The 14,116-nt window shown below is 32.9% G+C and overlaps 1 protein-coding gene across 1 annotated transcript in view; it reads left to right on the top strand.

Annotated features, from left to right (window-relative positions):
- Positions 1-10,733, top strand: part of LOC129231052 (glycine dehydrogenase (decarboxylating), mitochondrial-like) — an 84,622-nt gene extending 73,889 nt beyond the window's left edge. The window contains exons 18-23 of the mRNA XM_054865300.1: positions 154-336; positions 2,146-2,405; positions 4,515-4,610; positions 8,229-8,336; positions 8,437-8,582; positions 10,520-10,733. Coding sequence (XP_054721275.1) covers positions 154-336; positions 2,146-2,405; positions 4,515-4,610; positions 8,229-8,336; positions 8,437-8,582; positions 10,520-10,636 — 910 coding nt within the window. The 3' untranslated portion in view covers positions 10,637-10,733. The remainder of the gene's footprint in view (positions 1-153; positions 337-2,145; positions 2,406-4,514; positions 4,611-8,228; positions 8,337-8,436; positions 8,583-10,519) is intronic.
- The last annotated feature ends 3,383 nt before the right edge of the window (positions 10,734-14,116 follow it).

The following is a 14,116-nucleotide window of genomic DNA, read 5'->3' on the forward strand; positions in this document are numbered from 1 at the left end:
ACTGCATTGCAATTAAGTATTTGAATAAACACATCTCAACTTTATGGGTAATTTAACTTGATGCAGAATACATACCAATAAGTTAAATCATATGCATATACCTTAAACTTACTACTTTTCTTCCCTGTGTAATCAGAACTTATATATTTACAGAGAAATTTGTGAGCTGGTGCATTCGTTTGGTGGCCAAGTGTACTTAGATGGGGCTAATATGAATGCTCAAGTAGGTCTTTGTCGACCAGGCGATTATGGCTCTGATGTATCGCATATAAATTTGCACAAAACTTTTTGCATTCCTCATGGTGGTGGTGGACCAGGAATGGGTCCCATTGGAGTGTGAGTATAATTATACATAATCTGGTTCATTTATACCATTGGATTATTCATTATCATTATTCTCATCATAGAAAACCATAAAGAATGATTTTACTTTCTTTATTCTGTCAGTTGATTGCATGGATATGACCAGTACTTTTTACTTTCCCATAAAAGAAACAGAAGGGAAATACCAGAAAAGTTATTGATCGAGCTAAATACACATAGCTGCTATTCTCATCCTTTTACACCCTCATGTTTGTCTCTTACTCCCATGTATCACTCACTCTTTAAAATAGTAACAAAAATAACTAAAAAATCAAATATTTTGGCACACCTTAGCGCATCATACAGCTACTTAAATATCTTGCATTATTTGGACAACTTGTTACTTTAAAAATAGCAAAAAAATTATAAATAAGCTGTGTGAAAAGAATGACCTAATTTTTGTACTTTTTTTTTTTTTTGAGAAGGTTATTTTGGGGGGGGGGGCACAGCATTACATGTGGTGAAAATGGCCTGGTGAATTGTAAATGGTTTAATGATTTAATTTAACAAATTCAAGCACTGTATTCAACTTATATTCAAACTCTATAATGTTTATCTACATTGTTAATAAGATTTTTTTTAATTTCCAGTAGAGGTTAACAAATACAATACAAATGTGATCAGCAACAGGCTCTTGGCCCAGCTAGGCTGGTCCTAGTCAATTTATTAGTCCCCAATGAAGATCAATGGCCCTCTTTAAACTATCCACCCCCTTGGTCATTACCACCTCTTCTGGTAAGCTGCTCCAAGTGCCCACAACCCTACTAAAGTAGTAGTTTTTCCTTATTTTCAGTTTAGCCCGAGATTTGAATAGCTTAAAACAATGACCTCTCGTTCTGCTTTCCATACAAAAATTTCATCCATTAACATCATTTATTTTGATAAATTTAAACAACTGAATCATGTCCCCTCTGATCCTCCTTTGCTCCAGGCTATACATATTAAGCCTATTAAGTCTGGTATCATAGTCTAAATCTGAAAGTCCCCTTACTAGTCTAGTTTCCCTTCTTTGAACCCTTTCCAATGCAGAAATATCTTTCCTCAGATAAGGCGACCGAAACTGCGCAGCATATTCCAAATGGGGTCCAACTCCAATAATGGGGTTAAACTCCAATATCAAGGCAGAAGAACCTTCTTAGATTTGTTTGAAATAGATGTATTGATAAACCCAAGCATTCTGTTGGCTTTGTTACTTGCAATGGTGCACTGTTGACTAAACTTGAAGTCCTGATTTATTAAGATACCCGAATCAGTAACATTTTCTACCTCACTAAAGAACCCTGGGATGGGGGGACGAGATTGAACCCTGTAAACGATAACTCATACGCTTATTTCCATGACCTAAGTGTAGCACTTCACATTTCCCTACATTAACTGCCATACCCCACTTATTTGACCACTTAGTAATATAATTTAAATCCTCTTGAAGCTGTTTTACCTGTTCTTCATTTTCTACAATCCCTATAACTTTTACATCATTAGCAAAACAATTCATGCTTCCAGAAATATTCTCATTGATGTCATTCATAAAAATAATAAACAAGAGAGGCCCTAAAACTGAACCCTGAGGAACCCTGCTTAAAACATCACTCCATTTAGAATGTTTTCCCCTCACAACTACTCTTTGTTTCTTTCCAGTCAGCCCAAAGTAAAGTTTTTCCTCCTATTCCTGTATTAGCTAGAACAGAACTTGATTGTCAAATCATTGTGACTGATGCTGTGATTAGATTAAAGAACATCGTGACTTATATTTTATAATACATATTGTACTTTCCCTTTTAGGAAATCTCATTTGGCTCCCTTTCTGCCTTCGCATCCTATAATAAATCCTCTTGAATCTCTTGGCACTGAAGCAAAATCTTTTGGAGTCGTAAGTGCTGCTCCATGGGGGTCTTCGGCTATCCTTCCAATTTCGTGGGCATACATTAAAATGATGGGATCAAAAGGTCTGAAATCAGCTACAGAAGTTGCAATTCTAAATGCTAACTACATGTGTAAGAAACTACAAAACCACTATAAAATATTATATCACGGCAAAGCTGGTAAGATTTTTCAATATTTTTTTCTTTTCCTGCACTAAAAAGTTGAGAAAAAATAGCTGTTATAGCTCTCAATAAATGCAAAAAAATTTTAATTAATTTTTGCGTTTTTAAAAAATAAACTTCAATGGGTTTTTATTTATTAATCATTTCGAAAATTCATTTCTTTGTCATGGCTCAATATGTAGTCTTAAAACTTTAATTTTTTATTGAAACATGCAAAGCAGCATAAATAGAAGTAATCAAGTATGGCTGCATAGTTCGTTTGAGTAAACTAGTGGACTTTTTCGCAAATTTATGTTGGTGGTTTAAAGTCACATATGTTTGTGGCGTTCAATCAACACTTTTCTAATCATGCTACCTTGCAAAATTCAGTTTATGTCATGTTTCCCAATTTTTTTGTCCTGGATTCTTCTGTATTTTGTAGCACTGTTTCTGAGAATGGCCTTTATTTTGTTCCTATTATATCATGGTTTTTGGAAATTTGCAAAGTCTAAAATTTGTAAAGAAAAAGAAAAAAAAGTGGAAAAATTGTGGCTTTTTAAAAAGAAATTAACGGGTTTTCTCATGCTAAATAATTTTTTAGCTTATGCTATGTATCATTGTGTCGAAACAAGTAGAGGATCTGAAGAAGATATCATGGAGCTTTAATCTTTAGCAAAAGCTGCCTCAAAAGGATCATATTCTTCTTTTGATTTGATTTATTTCATTGAGGCATATGTTTTCAAAAACCCTTCCACACCCAGAAGCTTTGACGAGTTGAGCTACTTCTCTTTCTTGCAATTATTTTTTCAGCTTTAAGGCAGAAGAGAATCAAGAAAATAACAAAATGTTAACTAATTGCAATTTTCCCCTTTTTTATTTTCATGAGTCAGTACTATCCATCAATCACAAATAACTTCAAAACAATACATGTAATAAAAACATACATTTCAAATAACTGACAGAAATTAGTTATTTTTTAAATAAGAGATCATGGTTTGCTTCTCCCTTGTTTGAGGTTTTTCAAAAACTTCCCTCTTATTTAGACAATGTAGATTCTTTCCATTTTCTACTTTTTCAAAAACTGTTAATTTAGAATGTCTATCATAAGTGTCGTAAGTTCTCATCATTTTTTTGATAATTTCACCATCAAGTAACATCTTTCAAAGGAAATATTTTACCTTTAAAAACATAATTGTTAAACATTAATTTTTGCATTGATAATCTTGAAAACTTGAAAAATATTGAATCTTAACTTTGGAAGATATATTGGAATAAAATCTTCAGTTTGTATGCTCTAATGGATGTTTAAAACATATTTTATCTATGGAATAGCAAACGGAATTTCACGCATTGGTCGCTATAACAGAACTGTTGTAGCAACGAGAATAAAATCTTCAGTTATAACGCTCTCATGGGTGTTTAAAACATATTTTATCTATGGAATAGCAAGTGGACCTTTATGCATCGGTCACTATAATGGAAAGGTCATAGCAATGGTAGGTTGTCCAAAGAGCATTGACTGTTTTATAATTCTTTTTGCTGTAATACCACATTGCAGTTTTGTCAACTTTACGAATATTTTGGATAAATCATTGCTTTTCATAAAACAGTTAAGATCCTATTTGTTCATTTATAGTCTGGTTGTTTACTTCGAAATTGACTTTCGTGTGGGTATTCCCGATTATCTCACATTTACTTTCAATAACACATGCATACCCACACCTATGTTTTGTGAGGAACTTCTTACAGCATGCTTTTAGCAAGGGTGCCAACCTAGGGAGGGGATGGAGGGGTCATAGCGCAAACTGTGCCATTGAAATTTTCAGGAGGGATTTTGAAGGGCATTATTTACTTTGGGGGGGGGAGGGGTGTTCTTGCCCTTAGGGGGATTGGGCAAACCTGCTTTTAGAAATGTAACAGCTATAATATATTCTCTAAGCATCTTGAATCTTCTTCAGACTGATAGAGTCGTTGTTGACTTCTTGAAATGTAAGCCTGTTAGAAATAATTGAACACTCATATTTAATATGAATTACATCATTTAATTTGAAAACATTGTTTTAATCTGACTTAAAATCATTTTGAATTATGATTTTCATTTATATAAAATTTGAAGAATGTTTTTAGGTATGGTTGCTCATGAATTTATAATTGATGTCAGGGGGCTTAAAAATACAGCAAATATTGAAGCAATGGATATTGCCAAAAGACTTCAAGATTATGGTAAGTACCACATAGTGATTAATATGTAGTTTGTGCAATTTAGACCTCTAGTTTTATTAAAGCAGTACTTTATTAATGATATTCTCTAGGTTTTAGAACATACTCTTAACAAAAAGGTGGAACTGTACTTAACAAGCTGATATTTTTTTCAATTGTTGCAATAAACAGACATGCCAAATGCTCCTCTTTTCAGTTCAATTTCTGCTGCTCCATGGTCTAAAATTGCATGATGTTGATATGTGCTCATGCTGTGTTGGCTTTGATGACAGCATTTTAGGAAAGACTCGCCGTCTAACTGCAGTTTGGAGTTTCTACATGGATACTAGTGGGGCTGATATATGCTGCTGATGACTTTTCTTTCTTTTTTTTTACAGAACTTTGTTTTTAGTAATGGCTGCAATTATTTTTTCTTGCAAGAAAACTCACCTTACCTTCGGTTGTTTTGGTTTTGCTATTGCACAGTGCACATGCTGCAGTTCCCGTACTGACTGATCATTCATTGTGTATTTAGTTTCGTAAGAAAAAGTTTTAATGTGTGTTTGTGGGCATTTCGTACTGATTTTAATTGACTTTAGAGTTGATAGGTATAGAAAAATCAAGATTAATATTTTTAAAAACATTCCCTGTTTAATCAGTTGGGCTTTTTTCTGTGAATCTCCCTTTTAAGAAAACAGTTTTATCAACTACTACTTGATCTTGATAATTCAATGCATTTTTTTTTCTCTAATTGTTTATAAGTGTTTGCGTTCAGTTCTCTTTGTTTAAAGTTGAACATTTTCTGTCTAAATTTCAACAATGTTGAAGCAGAGGAAGACACAAAAATTAGTATTTTACCAACTAACTCTTGAGTTTTTGTTATTTGTGAACTCTTAATTTAATAAACTATTTTCCCCCTTTAGAGTACTGAAAAATAATTGTCAATTTCAATTATTGATACTATAACAGTAATTTAAAAGAATAGCTATGCATATAGAATGCATATCTGCAACAGTTAAACTGATTTCACCACTGCCATTCTCTCATTAACAGCAGTTTTAATTAGTGCACAATTTTTATGCTGTCTAAGTGCCTAATATATTTTAGTATTTCTTAGTGCAACGTGTACACTTAAATGAGGAACTAAAGACTGCCCAAAATCCTTGCTTAACTCAATCTGGTAATTTCTTGCCAAATTACCTTTTTTGTCCCTGAATTTGACCGACTGGGGTGATAATGATTTTCAGGGTTTAGTTTTCCATATTTATCTCCGGCACATAAAGGTTTAGAGGACCGAGACCAGGTGGAATGGGTTGCCCCAGAAAGTTCTGTACCCAAAGGTGTTGTATCAGTCTGAAAGACATGAGTCCAGCGATACCAGCAGACAGAGATGCACACATACTTTAATAACATAAATTGCTATGGGGGAAAATAAAGGAAGATAAATTATTCTATGTTTATCAGTAACCCGTAAAGGTTTTTTCTTTTGTATTGTATATGCGATGTATGTAATTGTTATGCTTACTTATTTCCTTTGTCCTACATTTTTTTAAAATGTCGTATTTGTGAAATGGTTGTTTTAATCCTCACATAGCTTTAATATTTGATGGGGCTAACTGAAACTGAGCTCATTTTTGGACTCCTTGGCCATAAGTTATTTAAAAAGATCACCAATCTAAGAATGAAATGCTGTTCTCTAGTATTATTTTTTTAATCTTTATATTTCTTATTTTTCCATTCCCCATTGTAATACAGACCTAGTATGCATTGGGAAGCCATATTTTTTAAGTTGAATATGTCTAGCCCGAGAAATTACTTCTCTTAATATTTTTTGCTCTACAAAATTTTGATATTTTGAAGATTAAGATTATTTTCAATTTTTTCAAAGAAGATCCCTAATATTTGAGTTCAATTTTCTTAATTTCTACCTTTATCAGTGGAAGAAAAAACTATGCTTTGGAAGCATGTCAATATTGGACAAATACTTTGCGAAAAATTGCATGCAGTGCTTTGGGATTTCCGTCCTTTTGCATCCTAAAAATGTTTGAACTATTGTGGAAATTTGATGTTATTTGAACAGATGCTACTTTAAAGTGGCCTATTAAATTTATTTTAATGATTATTTTTCCTTATCATTATTTTTCTTAAAATTACTTTTTAGAAATTCCTGAATCGAAATAGATTTTGAAACAAACTACAGATACATAGAAATCAATTTTAATAAATCATTTGAAATTACTTCTTAATGTTTTTTAGTTTACATAATTTTGATCAATTTTGAAGTTTAAAATGATTTTCATGAACTTTTTAAGCTGTTTAGTATTTGAATTGAATTTCCCTAATTTCTACTTTGTATCAGAAAAACTCTCTTTTAGAAAATGCCAGTATCAAACAAGCAGTTCACTAGCAATTTGTGATACATATTTTATTTTTTTTAATTTGAATTTTTTATTGTTACTTTATGGTTTTTTTTTTCTTTTTTCGTTGGAGAATATTAAACAAATAAAGTCTCATTTTTTTATTTGATGATACATTTGCTTTCAAAATAAAATAATTTTATCTGCAGGTGTGTCTTTCCTCCCATAACCCCATGGTAACATCAAACTGCGAAAAGGTGATATGCATAGCTTTGACAAAAAGACTTTTTCCTGGGACAAAACTGATTTGTGCAGACTAACCGAGATAAAACAGCAGTTTTTCCGATACAGTTTGATTTTTCCTCACATCCCTAAAATGTTCATATTTTATCAAATTTTCAACTTCTTTTTTTTTTTTTTTTTTAATTATCTGATATTTTTCTAATATGCTGTCTGGTTTTATGAAAGCTTGCTCAAGTTTTTCAGAAAACCGTGCTTCTTAATGTACCAAAAACAATCAAAGGAAATTGGTATTTAAAGAAACTTACATCTATATGATGCTTTAACGAAAATCTATAGAATAAATCTATATAGCAAGTAAATATAATTTGAAATTTACAGCATTCAAAAAAACGTTGATTTTTGAAAGTATCCAAAATACTTATAGCTCTGTAGTGTGAGAGATTACAGTGAGTAGTGATAGGGCAAAAATTCTGGAGCTGGAGTGAGGCTATTTCCACAAGTGCAGAATATGTCGAATCTGGCGATCTAGGATCGGGGGAAATTTGAACCATCTGGGGAAATTTTGCAGATTCGATTTTTCTTTCCAATTTTTTTTTTCTGCAAGTGTCTTTTGAATGCATTTTCTTTTGCATCACCACTCTTTATATTTTCATCAACTATTTGTTGGATAATAATTTGCATCTAATAATAAATATTAGATATGAGATTTTAATTAAATCTTGCATGTATTTACTTAATTTACCTTTTAGATATGGAGTTCTACAAGCTACTAGTTCATTCTATTAGTTTTAAAGATGCAATTGCTTTTTTTTTCCAAAATTATCTCTATCTATAGTAATAGAATGATTTTTTATCTGAAACATAAAGCATATTGTTGAATTTTGGGGAAATTTTCATATAGATTGGGGGAAATGTTGGTGTTAAAAATATTTTCTGCACCCCTGGTTATTTCTACTTATAGCAAACAGTTTATAATTTTAGAGATGTCTCTTATAAGCTTGTTTGCTTCTAATATTTAAATATATAAGTGTTTTCTGTTTAGGATTCCATGCCCCTACAGTATCATGGCCTGTAGCAGGTTCATTGATGATTGAACCAACTGAGTCTGAGGACAAAGATGAGCTTGACCGGTTTTGCGAAGCAATGATAAGCAAGTATTTTATGAATATGTTCTAAATTTTATAAATGGAACTAATTTTTATATATTTGTTGCACTATTTCCTAATGATACAGTGATGATTATTTTGCAGATATCCGTCAAGAAATTAGAGACATAGAAAACGGTGTTTCAGATCCAGAAATCAACGTGTTGAAAATGGCTCCACACACACAAAGAGTTGTTTGCTCCTCCAACTGGAACTTACCATATTCAAGAGAAAAAGCAGCATTCCCTGCAGTAAGACATTGCTTTTATTTCTGTCTCTGAATGGAACAGGTCTCTCAACATGTGTCTGTTAATTTCTCTTTTTCTAAAACTAATTTAGCTTGAAGTAATAAGGGTTTTTATTAGAAAGAAAAATTTTATTCAACATTTCATAATAGAGTAAAATTTTGAAACAAGCTCAAGGAAATACTTTAAAAAGTAATGTAATACCTCAAAACAGGCTTCAAAAATGTTTAAGAAAATGGTAAACCAATCCCCTTTTGCTCTTGTTCTTGCCCCTAGCTACCACCTCTCATCCTTTCCCCCCAACCCCCTTCACGCACACATGCTTATTATAGACATAATCACGCTTTGCCAATGAAGAGTTTTTCGATGCAAACCTCACACTGCCAAATGCTTGATTGGTACCATCCCTACCACTACTGGGGGCAAACTGTTGCAACACGTGGCAGTCGTTTATTGGACGATCGAAGAAAGACTTGATTTTAACTGTGTTCCTATTATTTTGTCCTATACCTGTATATGTGTGTGTATATATATATGGAATTAGATTTCTTCAATTTTTGTTTTCTCTGGCTTCAGAGATTCTGGCCCCTGACCTTTGTCAGCCTCGAACCACCGCTGGTAAAAAAGTTAGTTATTACCGTTGTCAAGTTTTTCAAGCCAAAATTCTAGGCTGGATCGGGGAGGGAGTAAAATAGATCGTTATTGTGCTGATTGACCTAAATAGTTTAGGGTGGAGATTCTCAAGTAAAAGATAACAGTATTGAACCCTATATAATATAATTGTATGAAGTCATTATACATTAACATTACTTAAAATATATAAGTGCTAAATATTTTTCTATTTAGTGATTATTCAAAAATGACACTGAAACAAAAAAAAAATGCAAAGCCTGTCACTAAAAATAATAAGGATAAGTAAATTGCTTCAAATACTTCTCACTCCTATGCTTTCATTTTCCAAAGAATTTTTTTTACATTACTCGGAATTCACATTAATTTTAAACAAGTTTAAAATAAGCATAAAATGCAAAAAAAAGTAATTAGAACTGTAGAATGTTAACACGTATTTCAGGATTATGAGTAACCTATTTTTCAATACAAAAGTAAGTTTTCAGATGAAGTGGCATACAACATGAGTATGTGTCTGCAATTCTCATTTATTATAAAGAATGCTTAATTACTATCACTATTTATTTCAGATATCTGAGTTCACATTTGGGAAAAATCCAAGGGGAGATTTTCTACCGTCATATACATTTTAAGGGGAACTTACCTGCAGATGGATTTTTGTTTGAGTAGGATTTTGGAAAATATTGCAGGAATTGTATGATTCTGCATTGTATTGTGAACCTTGAATATTTTACGATTTAAAATACGATATTTTTTGCAAATCTCAAGCTTCAAGGAATTTGTATTAGATGTTATTAATGTCTAAAATCAGTTAATTGAGAAAGATAACTAAATTACTTTTGTTTCATGTCATTTTTTGTTGTTATAGTAACAAGTGGCCCTACCAAAATTTACATATACACACACAAAAGACATACACACTGTGTATAATTAACAGAATTTTAAATGGGCTAAATTTAAATAGCAATGCCCAAGGCACCCGAGAGCCAAGGCAGGCCACTTGTCAGTTTGGTTTCCGGGACTCCCTTCCCCATATAACTTATAACATTTTTTACTCTGATTCCAACCTGGGCCCTCCTGAGGGTCAAACTTTTAGTTTGGGACTTGTCTGACATGGCCTCTCTTCGGATGTGGCAATGCCTAGGAAAACGTATGCGCACATTTTTTTCCTATATGCCAGAAGCAAAATTTGAAATAGCCAATTGCCAAATAGTTTTTTTTTTTTTTTTGTAAGATCATATTTTCAATTTTGAGGTATTTTTTATGTAAATTTGAGGTATTTTTGCCTGACCAAAGTTAATTTTCTATTTCAGACTTTTGTGTGTCCTGAAACCAAGCTTTGGCCTACTGTCAGTCGCATTGATGATGTTTATGGTGATACTAACCTCATGTGTTCATGCCCACCTATGGAAAGTTATGGCCAGGAATGAACCATCAGCATTTTTGTTTCAATTAAACCAAAAGACTTCTGCAATTTTTGTAATTTTTTTATGGTCCAAACAGATTAATAAATCCAGTCTTCCAATGCTCAAGCAAAAAGAGTATTCTATTGCTTTTTCATTCTAGTTGCTTTTTATAGTGTGATATTAATTAAAGATAAAGATGCATAAATATCAAAAGGCATGAAACATTATTATGATGATATAGAATATTTATTTAAAAATATCTTTGTTTTACTAACAAAATAATGACAGCTGATGAAAGAGAGATAGATGAATTAAAATAGCTGAACAAGAACTAGTATGGGATGCTATCAGCTATTAGATCTGGAGGATGAGTTAGGAGAAAGCTGCATACTTGGCTGTCCAGAAGATGAGCTGAGAGAATGCTGGCTACTAGACTGTGTAGAAGATAAGCTGGAAGAATTATAGTAACTCTGGTTAGCAGGATATGGCTGTGGAGAATGCAGTAACATAGGATTTCTTGGGAGCTGAATGGGAACTAGTGCTAAATACCCTGATAGATGAGCTGAAACAATAATGATAGCTGGAAGTCTAAAAGATGAACTGGAAGAAAGATAGGCCTCTAGAATGGTTGGCAGGAGTTAAGAAGGAATTTGTGACAGTTTGATGATTGAACATTTCTTTGACATTGAAAATAGTACTTGAAGTGGTTGTAAAAACTTTTTAAAAACAAATATTTCTTTCCATTTTGATCCACACTGCTGACTTCATCTTTTACTCTAACTCCAATTATAGAGTTGAGAGCGCGCAGCAACTCCCTAGGAGTATTCAAGATGAAATCACATGACTTGTGGTCAAAATTCTGGCTAGCCGTAGCCAGTTCTTACAATCACATGTGATTTTACCCTAGGAGCATTGCTGACCCAACCACACCAGTCATGGTTAGGCAGCATTTGGGATTGCACTCCTGCCTACAATTACCCATCTAAACCAACCACAATGGCTGTCAAATTGTGGGGTTAACAAAGTTTTTCCTGTGTTTCCAATGGTTAAAACTGCATACAGAAAAAAAAATTAAACATCAAAAAAAAAAATTTTTTTTTTCCTTTTACGGTGATAATTACACTTGTTAACAGAGACAAGTCATTTTAGCGTCTTCCGAAGCGTTTATTTATAGAAGAATTCAAACATGATGCCAACATTTTCTGATCGCATTTTATGTCATGCATGTTAGCCAGAGTAAAATCTTTTCTCAATTTGCAGATTCAAATAAAACCTTATAGCCAAACTAGAGAATGAAAAATGGTATAGTGATGGCATCAGAGGATTCCTCTCATTTCCAAAAGTAAAGGGGCCTTAACTTCCACTTTTCTAAGTTCAAAATTAATGATTAACCAAAAAAAAAAAAAAAGATAGTGTTATTTGATTTACTTGCTTCAAGAAAGAAGAATTGATTTAATAAATGTTTTATTTTTTTCACATGTTACTGTTTTATAAAAACTAAAATGGAAATTTGAATTAGAAGGAGAGAGTTCCCTCCCCCATCAAGACAGATTCTCTGAAATTGCACTTTAAGGGCTTCAATTACTAAAATTTTCTGGGAGAGAGTACCAAGCTCCATTCCTTCCTCTAACATCTTCAAAGGTGACCCACAATCGTATTTTATTACTTCCAACTACAAAAAACTTCCAAGGGAGAATTCTGAACTCGATCCCTTCCCCTACCATCATCAAAGATAGCCTACAAATGCGATTTTAGGATTTTAAATTCGAAAATATTTCTAGGGAAAGTCTTCACGAATGCGAACTCTCGCCTCTTTAAAATCACTAAAGATGGTAAAATTGCATTTTCAGAACTTCAATTTTAAAAAATTTCAGGTAAGTGTTCCAAATCTTTGTTTCTTCTTAATGCAGGGTGACGACAGAACCTGGAAATCAGGGAAAAGTCGAACTTTTGTTGGGTAATGTGTCTTTACCTTAAGTTCATAGAACTAAATAAAAGGTTTGCAGAACCCCAACATCAAAAAGCCGTGCACTCTGCCAATAAGAAATAAAACATACTCAAAGTAATTTTAAATAAATAACATTTATTAAAATATCACAGTATACAACAAGAAAAATTTGTTAAATACCAAAATTAATTTAGATTGTAAAACCCCCCAATTATCACAGAAATTTCAAAGTTAAATTGTTAAATAAACACTTTTAGAAAAAACGCGAAACATTTTAGAAAAATTGTAAAATGTCACCTTCCTGCGCTAAATGCGCATGTTTACATTGCTGAAGAATTCTTGACAAAGCGTAATCGAATTTGTAGATTCATCAAACTGTTCCATCATTCACAGGCCGATAGGCTTGCTTAGTTCTAGAAGAACCTTTTCATATACCGGAACACCAACTTGTGCGCACACTGGAATCTCACCGGAACCTTCTGGAACTATAGTTGGAACATCTAGGAAATCCAATCATGAAGGTCACTCTGAAGGACATCGATGATTTCAAACTGATGACAGTTCCATACCACCATAAGAGCACCGGTAAGTCAATCCAGGTATAGGCCAAGTTTAAGTATTAGGCCTAGTTGCAATAAGCTACATCTTTTGATAATCTCCCGCGAACACCTTCAGCAATGGTGACATTTTCCCTCCACAAAAAGGAGTAATTCAAACATTTTAAACAACAATTAACACTGAGTAAAACTTATCTCAAGCCCTGCTTGAATTCAAAAACGTTGCATCAACAACGACTCGAACACGCCGCAACTTCCATCAACAACCTAGCACGGTTGCCAAACCTTCAAAGACCAATCCCTGATAGGTCAACAAAAAATGGCAAGATGCCAATGGGGAGTAAACACAAACAATAAAGTGAGCACTGAAAATATTTCGATCAATCTATTTATACGTTCTATGACCGCGATACGTCATCCCATGACACACCCTACTTTGCATTGGAGATATACATCTCAACTATTCCTGATTAAGTGATTTAACAATCTTTCTATTCGTTTTTTTCGGCTCAAAGTAGCCAAAAACATCTCAACCATCGGGTGTTACGTCATAGGATGATTCCGATGTTGCACGATCATGCCCGAATCAATTTCAGTTATCCGCCGCTGGGACACAGGACGCGGAGTGGCAAAAACATAGCGGAGGTAAGTTTCAAAAAAAATACTTTAACATTTGTAATTAAATTAAAAGCGCTCCAAGATACTGAATAAAGGCTTTTAAGCCCAACATGTTCCCCCCTCTTGGAGACCTTTTATTAATTACATACATGATACAATTTAAATACTATATACAATATAAACATACACATGAGCTTACAATTTTAAAATAAATTTAACTTTTACATTCCACCCCCCAATTAAAAGTAATTCTGCATAAGGAGTTTAGACTATATTTAGATAATGGCTTCGTGAAAATGTCAGCTATGTTTACATTAGTCCTAACATATTCAATAGAAAACAATTTTTGTTCAATTAAATTTCTCAGAAAATGATATCTGA

This window comes from Uloborus diversus, chromosome 10, assembly GCF_026930045.1.
Source record: "Uloborus diversus isolate 005 chromosome 10, Udiv.v.3.1, whole genome shotgun sequence".
Lineage (NCBI taxonomy): Eukaryota > Metazoa > Arthropoda > Arachnida > Araneae > Uloboridae > Uloborus > Uloborus diversus.